The 17,530-nt window shown below is 41.9% G+C and overlaps 1 protein-coding gene across 2 annotated transcripts; it reads right to left on the bottom strand.

The window, feature by feature from the left end:
• Nucleotides 1-4,880: 4,880 nt before the first annotated feature.
• On the bottom strand, nucleotides 4,881-14,911 carry PCDH18 (protocadherin 18). Of its 2 annotated transcripts, none has more exons than XM_051768101.1 (4): nucleotides 11,911-14,911; nucleotides 10,873-10,961; nucleotides 10,597-10,760; nucleotides 4,881-6,429 (listed from the first exon to the last, which is right to left on the bottom strand). In XM_051768101.1, the coding sequence occupies exons 1-4, from the start codon at nucleotides 14,392-14,394 to the stop codon at nucleotides 5,759-5,761; spliced, it is 3,408 nt and encodes a 1,135-aa protein (XP_051624061.1). In that variant the 5' UTR covers nucleotides 14,395-14,911; the 3' UTR covers nucleotides 4,881-5,758. The 2 variants fall into 2 exon arrangements, with proteins under 2 accessions (XP_051624061.1, XP_051624062.1); XM_051768102.1 differs by having other exon boundaries at nucleotides 10,873-10,958.
• Between the last annotated feature and the right edge of the window lie 2,619 nt (nucleotides 14,912-17,530).

Below are 17,530 nucleotides of genomic sequence, written 5' to 3'. Positions count from 1 at the left end.
GCTTATAACAATTCTTCCTCACAAAATATAAGTATATGAAAGTATAGCATGTACTTTTACCATTACCAGAGCTATCAGACAGCCTAGCTTCAAACCCCTTTGTCTTCACAGGAAGCTTCAATTTCTTGTCCTACCCCACTAGCCTACCATACAATTTCAAATATTCCCATTGAAGCTGCTGCCTTTGTTTAATGTTTAAAACACATATTTTTAGCCACAGAGAGGAAAAAAAAACCACAAATGAGAGTTGAGGGGTGACTGCCTGGAAGGGCAAACAATTGCTTTCCAGTGCCTAGCACAGCATGCATCTCCTTTTTCTCTTACTCAATTTTCTCTGGAGTTCAGTCTCTCATGCATGTTCAGAGAGGCAAACCTCTGCAGCACAGAGGCCCTGAAATGAGTTGGGCAATGCATTGCAAAGTCATGCAATGAAACTGGATGCTTGGTGAAGCTTTAAATGGTTCGTGTAAGCCATAAAACTGTTTGCATGGTCATTTCTCACTGTATTTCCCACCCTGCTACTCAGGCAAGTAGTAGGAGAATGCGTGCACTGGTCAGATTTCAGCTTCAGTTATTACCCATTTTTTCCAGGGGCACCCCTGAGTTTTAATTAAACAAGGTATTATTTACCAACTCTGTTGTAAATAGTACGGTTACAGTACGGTTTAAACTGTTCCTGTGTGTCTCTTCAGAGAGGCTCTTTTTTCAGTAGTGGGTCACTTGATCCCAGAATATTATTTTTATAAGTGCTCACTGATTTATGATTCTACAGATCTGAGCACATAAAGTGCAACAGGGTTGTAATTACAAATATTTTTTATAGATTGAAATTACGATATTATCACTTCCTTTTTCTTATCTATATAAACCATGTCAGAGAATACGCTGCAGGACAAGTTTTGTGTGCAGGCAGAGTCTGACCCTGGGGTAGGGAAAGGAGTTAAATTCTGCCTGAAAATGTATCAACCTACATTGTTGAAAGAAAATACACGTATACCATAGTCTCCCAGGGATCTCAGTTCAGATGTTATGTTAACCTAACACTTAAAATGGAGGGTTTCGAGTCTTCTAATCTTTGTAAGCAACTGAAATTCTCTGTGGCTTGCAGAGAAAGAAATTAAATTTCTTGCCATTATCTATGAATTTTAATTTTTCATTAAGAAGAAGATAGGAAACTGTAAAGGTTAAATATTTTGTGGTGGCTTTCATTTGCTTTCTATTTCTGCTCTTAAACATAGCAATTATATACACAACCAGAGTAAAGAATGTAGCAAAGACTTTATTGACAGCCACATCCTCTCGATGTACTTATCTTAATGGGCACCCAACAGTAAAGCGCAATGCAGCAGTGACTTATTAAATGCAACTTAAATAAGTGGTCAAAGAACTCTGATAATTTTTCAGTAATTTTTTTTAATGTAACCATTTCAGAATTGAATACAAAAAACTTAGATGAAACCTGCAGAAAAGTAGTGGTTGAGTATCCACTAATAAAGTTTTGGTTTTTTTCAAAAGGCTTAACATTTCCATATATAGAAGGAATGCCAGAACCACTAGCACATGGAATGGTTTCTGTTGGATGGGATGTTAAGGATCATCTTAATCCCCTGATCAACAACCCTCTGCCATAGTCAGGGACAACTTCCACTAGACCACATTTCTTAAAGCCCCATCCAACCAGGCCTTAAACACTTCCAGGGATAATCAGTATTCTGGTAATTAATTACTATTTGATGATATCTATTACCTTTTCTGTCATTATGATACCAAGAAGATAAAACTGGTAATCATTTATAGAAGTGCTAGCAACCTACTGTTCTGGACAGAATAATCATCCTCATGTTTGGTGCTTAAACCACACCAGCTAATCCCACCACCCCTAACTCTCTACTAGCTGTCAAAATTTGGCAAATCAATATTTATTGTATATATTTTTTAAATCTGCATAATATCAGTTTTCCCTGCTCTTGACATGGAAGAGATTTGCTGCTAGAGTTTTTAGGTATGTGTACACATACATATATAAATAGATATATAATTTCTCTCATTTATAAAGGAAACCTGAGAAAAAGAGGGACTCTAAAATAGGATTAAGGTAGATTTTTTCCCTCATTTACTGCTATCTGCAGATCTTTTAGTAAGCTTCCTATTAATAATAAATACAACTCAAACTCTGATGCATTTCAGATATAATCTAAGTAAACATTTTTGCTCCTGGAGACTGGTCTTACTGCTGGTCTCTTTGCATGATAAGATTCTTGCAGCAATGCACATACCAAATACTATTACTGTATGTTGGTACAGAAATCCCCTCTAGGAAAACCTTACGATATTTGGATGCCTAGTGCTACCAGAGAAACCCTTTGCAGTCTATGAAAGTCTCCTCTGCAAACAATGGCTCTTTAAATCATTGAGACTATCCATGTGACATGGGCCAGTGGACATAAACTGATTTAAGGATTTTAAATTTAAAACAGGTTGATAATCCCTAGTGGATGATGTGACTGTGAAAATGGAGCTTATCAGGCTGCCCTGCAAGTCTGCAGACAGAGCAAACCAGTCTGAGCCTGACTGTCTAATATTTCCTGCTCTAGAAATGACGAACAGCTTTCTACATTTATTTATGAAGTAGGAGTCTACACCACTTGAAGGGGAGTTTTGTGCTCAGCTGCTGATTTTGTAGCAGACAGCAATGCCTTATCCAGGTCAACAGAAAACTAAAGTAATTTACGAGGTTAATAGCTATTTTCAAACTATTGCCTTGTATGTTTTTAACATAACCATGAGCCCTGCTCTACACTTCACAAACTGTGCATGCCCAGGCTGGAATCAAATCACCAGCCACTTCCTAAGCAGGCACGAGTTTTGTCTTTGGAGTTGCTCTCCTGAGCTTCCCTCTCCTGTGCAAAGTCAGCAGTGGGGAGGTGCAGCCATGCAAGTCAGCCCTTTTCACTGCATACAGTCACCCAGTAAAGGCACTGGGTGGGGGGGAATTCAGGAATCCAGCTTACAGTTGCATTGTAATTACAATTACACATCAAAAAAAATTAGGGCGAGAGAGGATTTGAAGGGTGTGTTAGGTAGATGCAACTAAAGAGGTAGAAACTGGGAATTTCATTTATTGGCAGTGTTATTGGGATACCATGTACTCTATAAACATGTTTATGGGCTGTGCAGGATTAGTACGTGGGTCAGATTTTAATGGAAGTGAAGTCAGAGAGCCAAGAGGAAAGGAGAATGAGGTGAGGGAATCTGGAGAATGGGACCAAAACTGGATACTGAAAAAGAGAGAAACTGAAATGGGAGGGCTGAGATGAGACAAAAACAACCTAGCTAACAACAAGCTATGCCTTGGTGAACTTTAGGACTTGGTAGGACTGCTACAGCATCATGACTGGCTTCAGAGTCAGCCTGATCTTGCTGCCATGAAGAGTTGATTCGCAATGAACATGGGGCACGAAATACTGTCAGGAAGCACCAAGAGCACATATGCCCTGGAGAGGGATGCAGGAGATAGACAAGGAGCTGAGAGCAATCCCAACACAAGCAGTACCTGCACAAAGTGCAATCCTACAGTTCCTGAGCACAGCAAGTTGAGCCAAGTGGGGTGACAAAGGGGTCAATTCGTAGCCCTCAGCACATCAAGGTGACAAACCAGGATGAGGGTCTCTCCAAGGACTCCTGTCAGCAGCAGTTGGGTATGGGTTGGAGACACATTTATTAAGTCAGTCCCAGGTACATCCGGGAGGCAAGGGTGGATCAACACTCACACAACAGCTCCCTGCCCCTTGCTGAGCTTAAACGAGCTCCTGAGCCCTCGGAATGAGGAGGAGCAGGAAGGTGGGACCCAGGTGAGGCTCATGAGGCCAGTAAAACCAATTAGTGGGAAGGAAGGGGAAAAACAGGGAAGAGGTTTTCAAATATTTAATAAATGAGGTGTTACAACTTCTTCCTTTCAGTAACAGACGGCAACTCACTGAGGCTCAAATCTTGTTGGCATTCAAAGGTGCTATAATAAATCTCCAGATCTGAGGTCCTGGTATTTCTAACCAGTATAGCTTTATGCACGAGCTCCTGATGTGTAAGCAATTTGAGAATCTCTCCCTTGTTCAGGTGTCAACAAATGTCTTCACATCCTCATATGTTGCATCTACAGCGCTGTGAAACCAATAATGAGACTAAAGTTTCCTTGCACACAGACAAAACAAATAAATCTTGTACCTGCAACAAGATTCCTGGGTAATACTAAACAGGATTTTTCTGTATCTAACATTAAAAAAAATATTCTATAAAATACTTGACAAGGGCAATTCTTCAGAATAAACGTATGTACCAGTTTTCATGCCCAGATCGACTTGGATTATTCCACCAGTTTTTCACAGGTAAAAAGTATATCCTTTAAAAATATGCATCTGCAGCTCTGAATGAAAGCCCAAAATACCAGTTTTTCTGGCCGTCTCTGATTAACCTAACACTCTCCTGCAGTGAGTATTGGAAGTCCAAGACCCACCCATGTTTCTCAACTGCAAAATCCCAAAATCTATTTGTTTACTATTACAAAAGTCTCCTTGTGTATGACAGGCTAACCAAGAAAAAGAATTAAAGGGACCACACTGACTTTTATCTGAGCAATATTAGTTACATCACCCCCTCAGTGGCAATAGCACCACAGTATAAATTACTGTTTTCAGGACAGAGAGAAGCCCCACTATAGAAGGACTGGATTCAGTGAGAGCCATTGTACCTGCAGGTTTGCTCCCTTCTAGGAACTCCAAGCATTTCTGTACTACTGTGCAAATACAAGACAGGCACACTTATAACAGAGAAAAATATAGCTAATATAAAATTATAGCTGCTTTGTAGAGGCAAAATATAGCTGCTTTTCTGGAAGATGCAACATTCCTTTTATTTTTGTGTCATTTACAAAGATAAAGCAGTGCATTGCAATTTTTTTATTTACATAAATTGAGAATTCAGCTTGAGGTCAGAAAAGCTGATTTTATTGCTGTCTTTCAAGTATACACCACTGACTTTAACTGGCTTTGCAGTGAAACAACAGCACAATAAATTGACATTTTTTTTGCAGAGATCACAGTGGAAGACCCATCACTGAATTCCATAATTTTTTCACTGGGGAAAACACTTATCTGCCAAAGACAGGAAGACCCCAGCCTGCAATAATCCATTAATTAAATGAGAAAATGACTTTATAGACCAAAGACATCAAAATAAAAAAGGACATCTTAGGTTTCATGGGAGTTGTCAAGTCTTTATTATAAAACGTTGCAACAAGATGTTGGATCATTTATTGAAACTAATGTTTGCATAACTTTTCAGTGGTTTGAATTTGTATTTGAAACATTTAAAAGAAATAATAAGGGAAAACAATATCCCTTTTTGTTGTTTTTTTTTAAACATGCCTCTGTGGCAAGAACACTCAAAGTTTGACAAGGGTGGTACCATCTATATACATTTAGGAAAACATGCCTGCTGTGGGTGTACAAAAATAAAATTTATTTGTTAAATTACACATAAATATAAGGTACAAATGTATTTTTAAAATACAGATAAAGATAATCACACTTGCATTGTGTACATATGAAAATACAGTATTTTAATATTCAACATACACAGACACATTTATGATAAATGCAACTAGTTGGCAATGCCAGTTCTTCTCAGTCTCTGTTTTGTTCTTTTTTTTTTTTTTTTCCCTTCCAGTTTTCCATAGATATGGAAAAATAGGCTTTTGAAACCATTAGTTCTGCCGGACATCTTGCAGCAGCTTGTTAATTTCTGCCACCAGCTCACTGGCATCCATGAGTTCGTGTTTGCCATCGCTGAGGTGGTTGAGTACGTTGTCAAAATCATCTTCCTCGTAATTCTCCGGGATCTCCTCCATGGCTGGCAGCCACTTGGAGGAAGGCTGCGCGCCCGAGTGAGTCCCCAGAGTGGGCCCGTTGTTGGCAGGGTTTTGGAAATGTGTGCTGGCTGCCCAGGCTGCCACTGCCGGTGGATAATTTACAGTCTTGGCTGGCAAATGTCCTTTCCTGCGCTCCAACGAGTTGGAGCGATCCGTCTCATCGCACTCCGTGTAGGCATCTAGGGAGGGAGGCAGCAGGCGCTGGAAGACGCTGCTCATTTCAGAGAGGAGGGAGGAGGTGCAGGTGTCCCCTGACTCCTCCTCACTCTGGCAGTCCTTCCCAAATGTTGAAAAGCTCTTCTTCTTCTCACTGGCGTCAGCAGCCTGGGTGTCATCCTCGAGGCCCTGATGCTGCTGCTGCTGCAGGTGCTGCTGGGGCGACTGGAACTCCTCGCCAGGGATGAACATATTACTTCTGTAATCGGAGGAGGGAGAGGGCAGTGGTGGCATCCAGCACTGGTCAGAGTGCCCCAGGACCCTGCACTCCTCTGTGCACAGCCGCATCGCTGCAAGAGAGACATGAGGAGAGTGAGCATCCCTCTCCTGCTGCAGATAGCACCTACGTTCACAGGGACTGACACCAGGACTAAATGTCTCCAAAGATGTTCAAATCTGGTGTTTGGTTTCATTTTCTGTGTGCAGGAAGGTGGCAAATACAAATGGTCTGGATCTAAACGTACTTGCATTGCCAAATGGTCTCCAAAAAATGGGAACGACCAATGCAGAACATGTAAGACAGCAATGCGATCGCTTAACTAAGATTGAAGATAAACATGCAAAACCCAGGTGGAAAACAAACATTTGTGGCTTAAAGCCATTCAATCCCTTTGTACAATGCTAGCTCATTAAAACAAATATAAAATAAAAGGAAGATGTTTCTACCTCCAAGCATTCACTTGAGTTTTAGTGAAGTCTTCCACATGCAAATAGTGAAGCGTATCAGAATGGGAATAAATGAACAGGGGAAATAAAGAACAAAGAATATTAACATGCAGAGGGATCTCCTTCTCCATTAAACACTTCCTTTTATCTGCAATGAGGTGTATGTAGAATTCGGCGTGATCCACTGCCATATTACCTTTTTAACTGAATCAGTTCAATTTTAATCCAGGGTTTAATTCCTACTCTGTGTGACTCTGGTGTTTACACTGGATTTATACTCTCAGGTGCACTTGCAGCTCAAGTCACTGGACCATGCTGGCTCAGGTGCTGGCACAAGGAGGGCTCTAACCCACCAGATGGACACCCAGGTACATGATGAGGGCTGAAGAGCAGAAGACAACAGAGCTGCTCTCTCAGCTCCTTGGTTTATTGATGTCTCTCAGGTAGAAGAAATAAGATGGGGCAAGTGACTCCATCCCTGAGAGCTACACTGCTCTGAACTAGACCATGAAGGAGCACTGCAGGAGTCCTCTCCAAACACTCAGAGGTCTGGCAGTGGTCCCTGGAAGTAGAGACAGGAAAAGCCCAATTTGACAGACCTGCAGAGAGGGATGTGCCGGGAGAGAGGCCAAATTTTCCACTCCAAAGGGAACTGATTGTAGGACACAGTCTTGTCTCAGACTAGGCCCTGCCTGTGTGCCTGGCAGAGTTGCTGGAGAAGACCTGGGTTCTGCTGGGGCCACTAACTTGGTTTTGAGTCACATGGTTCAAAAGACAGTTTTCAGAAATGACAGACTCTTTACATTATGCATATTTTGACCATAAGAAACTTCTGCCCTATTCATTTAATGGTTAGATTACCCCACACAGAATAGAGTTACTTGTTCTTTCTCTGTACATATTGAGTACATAAGAAATGTTTGCAGTCATGCCCTGTAAGTTTCCCTTGCTCCCTCATCACATTTCCCATCTGGCTCTGGATCCACTCCGTTTATCAAAATATCTTTTTGCAGTGGTGTAAGCAGAACTGAACAGAGTATTTCAGCTTAGGACGTACCAGTGATTGATAAAGTCCTACTCTCATGCTGTCAGTGCTATTTATCTCTGCACTTTACACTGCCTATCATATTGTTTGCTTTCCTAATGGCCTTTCCATTCCTACAAGTATAAACTTTCTCTGTGTCTTGCAAGCGAGAGTATGAATTTCTTCAAGATTAGAAGCTCAGGCTGCAGTCTGGATAGTGCACAAGCTGTTACAGAATAACTGCTGACCCAGGCAGCTTCAAACAAACAAAGCAGACTAGAATATATCAGTGGCTGAAGCTTTGATAGGAGTGACTGAAATGTCTACTTTGTTCCCATGTATGATGATTTACAGAAAATTTGTTAGAAAGGACAAAAAATATCTAAGTGATCCATGACCAGTTCTCAAGTCATCCCAGAAGGTGAGAATTACTTTTCTAATTAAGAAGACTCTGTTAAGACTCCTTTAAATTCATTAGATACTTTCAGTGGTCTAGTATTTCATTAGTAGTGAGTTTTGTCTTAGTGTGAGTTTTGTTACTGTTGTTATCAGGAATGGTTTTGGTTTAAAATAATAAATTTTTAAGTTCCTGAACATAAGATCAAAAGATACTCTGAAGTAACTGAATGGTAACACAGTCTGTCCTTAAATCAGCAATGAACTAAAAAACGCCCAGATGCACAACAGTTTTTTTCTTTCTTTTTTCCAGAACTTAAAGTTTGTTGGTTAAGATTTACAAAGAGAGAGAGAAAAAGAAGTCTTTCAAGGACAGTTATTGAACTTTCTGATCATATAGTTTGTGAAGTTTTGAGGAACTGGCTCCATTCTTATCCAATTTCACCTTAAAGGGACAAACTGAAAGGACTTTCCCACAGGATTTTGCCTGTGTCCAGACTGACAATGCAGAAACCTTTCAAAATGGAGAACAGGAAATCTCCAGGAAGTTTTCTTTTCCTCCTTTTTATTTATTTGGACTGCAGAACAATTCAGGTCTCATTTGAACAGGTTCAGAACACTTATCTGATGGATTAAGGCCATGCATAGCAGCAAGTGGACAGTTGGGTGTGATTAAATGCCAATCTTGACAGCCCAACACAGTTCTGTCTGCACTCAGAAAGAGTTTTCCTTACTTTGAATGCAGTTAGCTGGGCATTTTGGGAAATCCTACACTTTGGTTTCCTGTTTAGAGAGGGAATTGTAAGAGCTGAAAATGGGTCATGGGCATTTTAGCCAGCTAAGAGGACAACTATTCCTGTCTGCTGGCAGCCTCCAGCTGCCCACTGGAAAGGGACAGCTCTTCCTTGGCAGCAGTGGGGCTGGATGCCAGTGCAAACACCATTGCACTTGAAGTTCCCTTGGCAACTGAGAGCTCCAGCAGATCCCTCCCTCTGTCCTTGCTAAGCATAGGAGAGAATGAGACATGCCTCATGTTAGCTGGCAGAGGAATAAGCAGTAGGAGTTAGGGAGGAAGAGGATAAAAATATATTAGTACTCCAGATGTAGGCTAAAGATTTGGAAAACATGGTAACTTTTTGAGGCCTTCAGTTTTGAGCATGTCTGAGGAGGTAGGGGGAGTGATACAAGATCTAGTCTGGATCAAAATATACTAAGGAAAATTTAAAGTTAAAACGTATAAGAAAACCAAATTGAACTTTTGGTGTTTACTCTTGTGTAGCATAACAGCAGGTTTCTCAGGGTAAGGCACATCAAGGTCAGGTACAACCCCCCCACTGCTGTTTTCCCTGGTAGACCAGGGAAGAAGATCCAGTACTCCACCTCCTCTGCTCCAGCCCTGGGTAATGCATGGGGGTCACTTTAGGAGGGACATGTGCTTCACCACCCCATAAAGCAAGGGGCCTCCATGTATAAAATTACTTTACTCAACTTTTAAGTTCACACTCTTGGTTCAGTGAACTATACGGAAATTATCCAGCCCTGTGATTATAACATGATCTGAAGTAAGAACAAGATCTAGGGTACAACCAGAGGCTGTATAATTATTAAAGTAACTACAAAATTCTTCTATCTGTACTAAGCATGACTTCCCATGACTTTTTATTCAACTTATAGCTAGGTATAAATTTAAAAGTGATACTTCATACACATGAGTATGTACATGTGCGTTTATCCTACTGCCACTCACCCTTGTCTCATTTTTTCCTTCTGCCTTCTGCTCCTGAATTGTACCTCTTGGGCTCTCTCTTCCAAAAATTAGGATTGCAATATTTAAAACCTGGAACATACTTACAACTTTCCCTTGCCACTCAAGCTCATTTTTCAGTGGGGGAAAAAAATACACTTTTCTTTCTTCTCCATCCATATTTCTAGTCCACTTTTAACACTCAATTTCTGAACAGTAAAAGTTTGTATCAAACCCACTGTGGAAAACCTATCTCCCAAATTATAGTTCAGTGTATTTTTAACAAACCACAACTGCCTGGCTTTGTGAAAACATCCACCCAGTCATTAGAAGTCTAAGGATTTGGAGAAGATTGTACTTTTAGGGGGAATATGGAGCCAGCTCATGATGTGAGTAAAGAAAAAAAAGAGGAGGCATTGCTCTGAGTAGATTTGCAGCTGTGTCTGAGGTTTCATTTTAGTAGGTATGTCAAGGCTTCAGTTCAGTATTTACCATGAAGCAGAGTAAAAAGGAAGGAAACACAGGACGTGAAAGCTAAAGAATTTTTGCTTTCTCAGGAGTAGTTTTATCAAAGTGACAGCCAGGCAGCACTGTAAATAAACCGGTCAGCTTCCATTGTGCTCTTACCTGCAGGGATTCTTCCATCTGTAAGGAAAAGGTCACTGAATCCTTCCCCAAGAAGTCTGTCAATTGGAGACTCTCTCCCCAAATCATAATCACTGTCTCCAGCTTCACTATCACCCCGGCCACTGTCTTTCAAGCTGAATTTATCCATATCTTGTAGGGCATATCTGTAAAGAGAATTGTGAATTACATTATCTCAAATATGTTATAGTCCACTTTTTGATTAAAAATATATGTCCATATCTTCAGATGCATGTACAGAATAGTCTGGATTCTCACCTGTAGCTTCTGGAATACTTGTTTCCTCGAAAACTTGGCCTTGGCTGATATTGGCCCTGGTGAAGCATCGAGAGAAGCTGAGAAACCTGCTAAAGAAAAAGTGAAAAGACTGATCCTTTGTAATGAAAGCTCAAGTTTCTAGTTGTAAAACCACTAATTTGCTTCCCAGGTTTGTTTGTGGTTTATTTTTTTGCCCTTTAAAACTTAATTAAATCAAATTCCTGCACATACATAATGCAATACGACAGACTATTTTGTAGTGTAGTGTCTGACACAGGAAATACCTGAAGACTACAATGAGGAAATGCACTGCTGTTCATCCACCTCTGAACTCATAATAATTAATTCATTAACAAATAAAACAAGTCATTAAAGAGAGGTAGAGTTTTGGCTTGGTTAAATATATTAGAATCAGTCCTTTACCATTCCAGGATCCTAATTCAAAACAAAACGTCATTGCTTTACATGTAAAGAGCTTCCAGGACACAGATCTCATTTATTTAAGCCATTACCCAGCATTTGCAGTAAAAACTGAGATGGGCAGTCTCAAAGTTTGAGACACTATGAACATATATTACAACAGCTGTACCTAAACTGTGTCAGTGTTTAGTCTTTTAGTTCTTCACCCCCATCAATAAAAGAATATCCTGGATTGTTTCTGTATATCAATATTCAAGCACTCTTAGATGGAGCTGTAGAGAGGGAGAGGGAAGGCAAGGAAGAAAAGAATGAGCAGTAAACTGGATCTGTCTGTGTTTCACTTCACTGTTTTGACCTTACAGGGAAGAACCAAGGAATAATGCTATTAATGATAGATTTAATGCTGTTCCCCATTTAATCCAGTACCTCAGGGTAATGGAATGAGTCAATACTGGAGTAAAGCTGAAAAGCTATGGCATCCAAGAGAAATCCATGACACACCCCCACACTGGGCATTGACCTCATTCCCTCTTGCTCTCACAAGTTTCGTGCAGTCCCTGCACGTTCCCAAGTGAGTGCATGTGTGAATGATGTGCAAAACTGAGGGATGGACCTTACCTCGACAGCTGGCGTGGCATGGGTGAGCTCCAGTGAGAAGTTTTCGGGCACGTGGTTAGAGGAGATGGTCACCAGGCTGTTCAGCGATTGGTGGCTGTGGTGGCTCTGTCGGCTGCTCATTTGTCCCCTCTCCAGGGTCGGGGATGACGATGGAGAAGCTCTGTGGTGAGACCTGATGGGTAAAGTGCCATTAACCGTTGGCACTAATGTAATGTCCCCTTTGTGGATCTGTCTTGAGGGCCGTTTTGGGTGGTGCTGGTAGGTCGATTCCGCCACGCGACAGTTGTAAGACCTGGTGTCCTTTTTCTCTCGGTTGCATCTCGTAGCAAAGATAACCATAATGACCAACAACACAGCACATATTGATCCTAAGGATATAATTGTTATCATGGAGATGTCCAGAGAGGGTTGGCTTACCAAAGTTGCTTCTGTGCTTGAAAATGAATAAACGTGCTCAAAAACGGTACATTTCAGAAGGGCTTTAGTACTAAGCTGAGGGCTGCCTTTATCCTGGACTATCACTAAAAACTCCCATTGTTTTGCTGGAACTGATTCAACACTCACATTGATAGAGATGTCACAGGTTTGGGGATCCATCACGAAGATGCTGTTTTTCTTGTCAGCTGCTATGGAGCAGCTGAGTTCAGAGTTCATACCAGAGTCTCTATCCGTAGCCCTTATCCTGGTGACAAGAAAGCCAATTCCAGCATCTTTAGGGATTGAGATTTCTGCTGTGCTGTTGCGTAGCGCTGGCCCCACGATGACGGGAGCGTTGTCATTTTCATCAATGATGGTTAGCACAACGGTGGTATTGCTAGCAAGTTGCTGGCTCCCTCCATCCCTAGCTTGAACCACAAAGGCAATTTGGTTTACTTCCTCGTGATCAAAGGTTCGCAGGGCATAGATAGCCCCGTTGGAGGGATCGATGGTCACGTAGGTGGTTATGGAACTCCCCAAAATAGAGTTCTCCAAAATAGTGTACGTCACCTGCCCATTGTCGCCTAGATCTGGGTCTGTGGCTGTGACTGATGTGATGTATGCTCCTGGAGAGTTATTTTCCAAGATAACAACTTCATATCTATTTGTCTGGAAGCGGGGTGGGTTGTCATTTTCATCACTGATTTGGACAGTAAAGTGTTTCACTGTGGAGAGACTTGGCGTTCCCTTGTCCTCCGCTATTACAGTCAAGCTGTATTCAGATCTCTTTTCCCTATCCAGAGTGGCATTAGTCAAGATTAAATAGTTATTTTCATAAGTCTTTTGAAGTTTAAAGTGGCCATGCCCATGGAGCTTACAAACTATCTCTCCATTCACACCAGAGTCCTTGTCTTGCACTCTGACTAGGGCAACAAAGGTGTCCAAGGGTGACCCTTCAGAAATGTAAGCTATCTCTTCTCTCTCTGTGGACATCAGGTTTAAGTTAATTTCTGGTCTGTTGTCATTCACGTCCACAACTTTAATTATAATTTTGCAGTGAGCCGGAATAGAATTTGGCCCCATATCCTGAGCCTGAACATCAATTTCATAGGATTTGGTTACTTCATAGTCCACTTGCTTCAGCAGGGTCAGGTGACCTTTTTCTGAATCTATCTTAAAAGTCTCTATAATTTTGGCAGACACGTGACTACTAAAGGAGTACACAACTTTCCCATTGGCGCCCTCATCTGGATCGGTAGCATTGAGGTCTATCAGCAAAGTCCCAATGGGTGAGTTTTCCAAGAGCTGGATCGTATATGACTGTTGCTCAAAAACAGGGCTGTTGTCATTGGAATCAGAAATGCTGATTTTCAGGAGGGACGATCCAGACTTCTGAGGCACTCCTTTATCAGAGGCAGTGAGCTGGAGTTCGTAACTCGACTTCAACTCACGGTCCAGCTCTCTAACCACAATCAGCTCTGCATATTTAGCACCATCAGTCCTGGTTCTCACCTCAATGCTAAAAAAATCATTCGCAGAAAGGGAATAAGTGTGAAGGGAGTTGTCTCCCACATCTGGATCAAAAGCACTGTCCAAAGGGATCCGGGTTCCTACAGCTGCACTCTCTGATATCTCGATAGGGATAAGAGCTCTGGAAAACTGGGGAGAGTTGTCATTAATATCCAGCACTTCAACTTCAACATGGAAAAGCTGCAGATGTTCAGTGGGCAGAGTGATCACATCAAACTCTATGGAGCAGTTTAAGTTTTTCTGGCACAGTTGTTCCCGATCAATTTTAGCTCCTATGCTGATTTCTCCATTATCCTCACGGACTACAAGCAAGGGAGAATTCCCCCTCTGCATGGCTCGAAAACGAACGGAGGAAGGGTTAGGCATTTTTAATAAAACATCAGCAACATCCTCCGATAGTCTTGCAATTACTGATCCAACCCTCTGCTCCTCATAAATCCTGTATTTCAAATTCTTGCCCAGCACAGCCTTATTGAAAGATATTATCATCAGTGCAAAAATGAACAGAAAGTGCATTTTACCGCCGATTCGGGACATTTGTAAGTTTTTGCAATTAATTTCTCCCAGCAAGTTAAATAGCAATTATTTCGCCTTCCTTCGGTACCGTAAACCCAGCGCACATCTGGTCCTTTCCAACTTGAAAATGCCTTCTTTTCTAGCCAGCCAAGTATTAATATCTTACAGATCAGAAAACTTTTTGCTCTTTTTTATACACACCGTGCCAGGACGTCCAGATACAATCTGTAGGCAATCCCCGCTTTCTCATTTGACTCCGCGCTCCTCTTCCAGGCTGAGATGCTCCGGGGCAGCGCGCTCCTCTCCCGCCGTCAGCATCCAGGGACGGCCGGGAGCCGGCGGGATGGAGCCGCGCAGCCCGTCCTCCCGCCCCTCTCCGCGCTCGCCGCCGGACTGAACAGCCTCCTCGCCGTCTCCAACCTAAAATCCTCCGCAACTTCACTCCAACTCCCCAGACAAAGCTTTTTCCCGGCCTGTGCCGAGCCGGGTCCAGCCAATCAGCCCCTCGCCCCGCCGGGGAGGGGCGGGGGGCACCGCGGCCGGGGCGGGGGGACCGGGGAGGGTGATGGGGGCGGCTCCTCCGCCAGCCCCTGCTCGCCGCCAAGATTTGGGGGTGGGGGCATGCGAATGACTAATGGGCAACTTTAAATCAACGTCCCTCCTTCCCCACCCCCCGAATTTTTGTGGCGGTTTCAAGCCGGGGTTTTGTGATTTTAATTCCTCCCCCTTTCTGCCACGAGAAATGAGGACCGCGCTGCTTATTTACATACTTTTAGGTTCCCCTTGTTTAACTCGCTGGGAGCTTTTAAGTGGGTTTGCTTAGTAAAGGAGGTGGTGGTGCCGCAAGAGCGTCTTCTTGCTGCTTATTTACCTACATCCTGCATGTCCTCAACGTCTGTGCTCCTGCCCAGAGAGATCTCCTCCACTCCGCGAAACCTCTCCCTCCTTCTTCCCAAGTCAGGAACATTTTGCACACTCCGGTCCTTCCCCGGCTCCCTCTTGCAGCATCTCTGCCCTCAGCGCAGCTGCCTCTGCCTGAGTCCGGTTCCTCTGTGTGTTCCTATGTGTGATTGTCTCTGTGCTTTTTTGTTATTATTATTTGCTGTTCCAGTGCTTCTTCAGATGATCCTTTTCATCCTGTTTGAAACAGCACTTCATGCTCCACCGCGACAGTCGTCGGTGCTAAGCACACCTTCTACATGCCAAGTGTTTTAAAGGAAAAGAAGCCATACGACAGATTGTTTGGAAAGTGACAAAATCCTCCCCTTTCTGCTGTTGCTGAAAACTATTTACACTCCCACACAATTGCACATAAATATATAATCTTATGACTGAGTCGAGCATGTATTTTGTGTACACCAGAAATGTTACAGATCCCTACGTGAGCTTCAGGCTGCATCCAGGACATGGAAGCTGATGCATTCTTCTCATTTCAAAAGTAGCTATTTATGTGACTTCTACTTCCTCTTTTTACATATGCTTTTATAATTTTAGCCACAGTCTTGCTATGTTTTTCTTTGTTTCCCTGCTAACTTTGTCTACTTGTTTATCAGTGTTGCCCGTAACGATACCATCACTCTTTTATTGCTCTTTTCCCTCTCTTATATTCCCCACCCCCACCATCATATCCAAAAATATAAAGAGTAAATCTCTGATTTTCCCAATTTCCTTACTCTCAGCAGAGCTCAGGCAAAGTCACTAAGAAGGTTTTTGCTAAAAAGAAAGCAGAGGAGGCTCAGTGTGAACTCTCCTTCTTTTTCAGCATTCACAAGCATTTTATAAGCCATTGTCTCTTTTTTTTTTTTTTTTTTTACAAACCAGCACCGTGTGGCAAATTGTGCAGAATAGAAATGTCCATAATGAATGTATTTAGTACTGGGTCACGCTGATGAACATTCTGCCCCCATGAATAATACTGTTTTACAAGTTTGCAGCCCTTTCAAATTGCTGATCCCTGAGCCCTATAGGCAAACTAGAAAAGCTAACACAAGCAACTGGGACTTTAGAAACCCATAGCCATCTGGCCTAAATCTCTAACAATCCAAGCCAATAATTATATCAATTCAGGCTTTAGTGAACCCCTTTGCAAACACCAAAAGAGCAAAAAAAGGAATTAGTGGCCATTCTAAGTTCTGGTGGACAGAATTCAAAGATAGTATAATTCCATTAGTTCATGGACAGCTTTTTTTGCAGCTCTGATAAATCTTTCTAAAACATTTTTCCAAAGCACCAGAGTAAACTCTTTTCTGACGATAATTAGGAAAAGAGGTTCAATTAAATGCTGTTCTTAGTGTCAAAAAAAGTATTTTGTTGATAAAAGAAGTCACTGCCCCTTTACATGATGGGTACAGGAGATGAATAATTCATAATAAAAATAATTTCACTTCTTTAAAACTATTACGTACACTCCTAAATGATAATATGTTCTTCCAAGGAACGGTTTAGTAAACTTAGATATGCAGAACTTGCTTTATGCAATTTTTATCACTTTCCAAATAGTAATTCCACTTCATCACATCAGTCTTTCTCAGAGGCACAACATATATTAATAGAGAGCAGGATACCTACAGATAGGAATTACAACATCTCTCTTTTTTTTTTTTTTTACCCTGTTTTGGATTTTTTTTTTTCATTTTACAACTTCACCAGTCAGATTGTATGTCATATTACCACTTAAGTGCACACTGACCACTTACACTTATAATGATGATAAAATGTCCTTAGCACAATAGTCCTTACCTGAATTCTGAATTACAGTAATGGAAAAGTCTTGATTTAATTTTTTTTTTCCAGCTGACATTCATTTGAACCTGCAAGTGAGGAGAAACACATCTTGAGGGTTTTTTTGCATAGATGGGGTAATATTTATGTGCGTGGCACTTCAAGAACTGTTGCTTCTCTGGGGTGCTTAGGAGCCATTGCAGCATTCCTGAGGTCGATTTCTCCAACATCCAGTGAAAGAGTTTTGTCTGAAAGTCTCTTAAACTCCAGTCCACCTTTGACATGGCAGGCTTCCCTTACAAAGGAAAGGGAGAGTCCCACGTGCAGCCAGCAGAGGCTTCTTAGGGAGTGTGGTATTGTGAGTGCTGTTAGGCACGTGAGTGGAGTGCTGCTGGCCTCCTGCAGACTAATCTCAGTTATTCCCACCTAATACAGA

Source organism: Manacus candei, unplaced genomic scaffold, assembly GCF_025592945.1.
Source record: "Manacus candei isolate 608988 ecotype Guabito, Panama unplaced genomic scaffold, ASM2559294v1 h1tg000092l, whole genome shotgun sequence".
NCBI classification, from domain to species: Eukaryota; Metazoa; Chordata; class Aves; order Passeriformes; family Pipridae; genus Manacus; species Manacus candei.
This window is presented reverse-complemented; position numbering and strand designations above follow the sequence as displayed.

Bases quoted from the DNA above. Each gene is read 5' to 3' on its own strand.
- PCDH18 (XM_051768101.1), bottom strand. From the start codon at position 14,394: ATGTCCCGAATCGGCGGTAAAATGCACTTTCTGTTCATTTTTGCACTG. The intron at 10,962-11,910 runs GTAAGGTCCATC...CTTTTTCTTTAG, and splicing joins ATGCCACGCCAGCTGTCGAG to CAGGTTTCTCAGCTTCTCTC. The intron at 6,430-10,596 runs GTAAGAGCACAA...TCTCTCTTGCAG, and splicing joins AGATGGAAGAATCCCTGCAG to CGATGCGGCTGTGCACAGAG.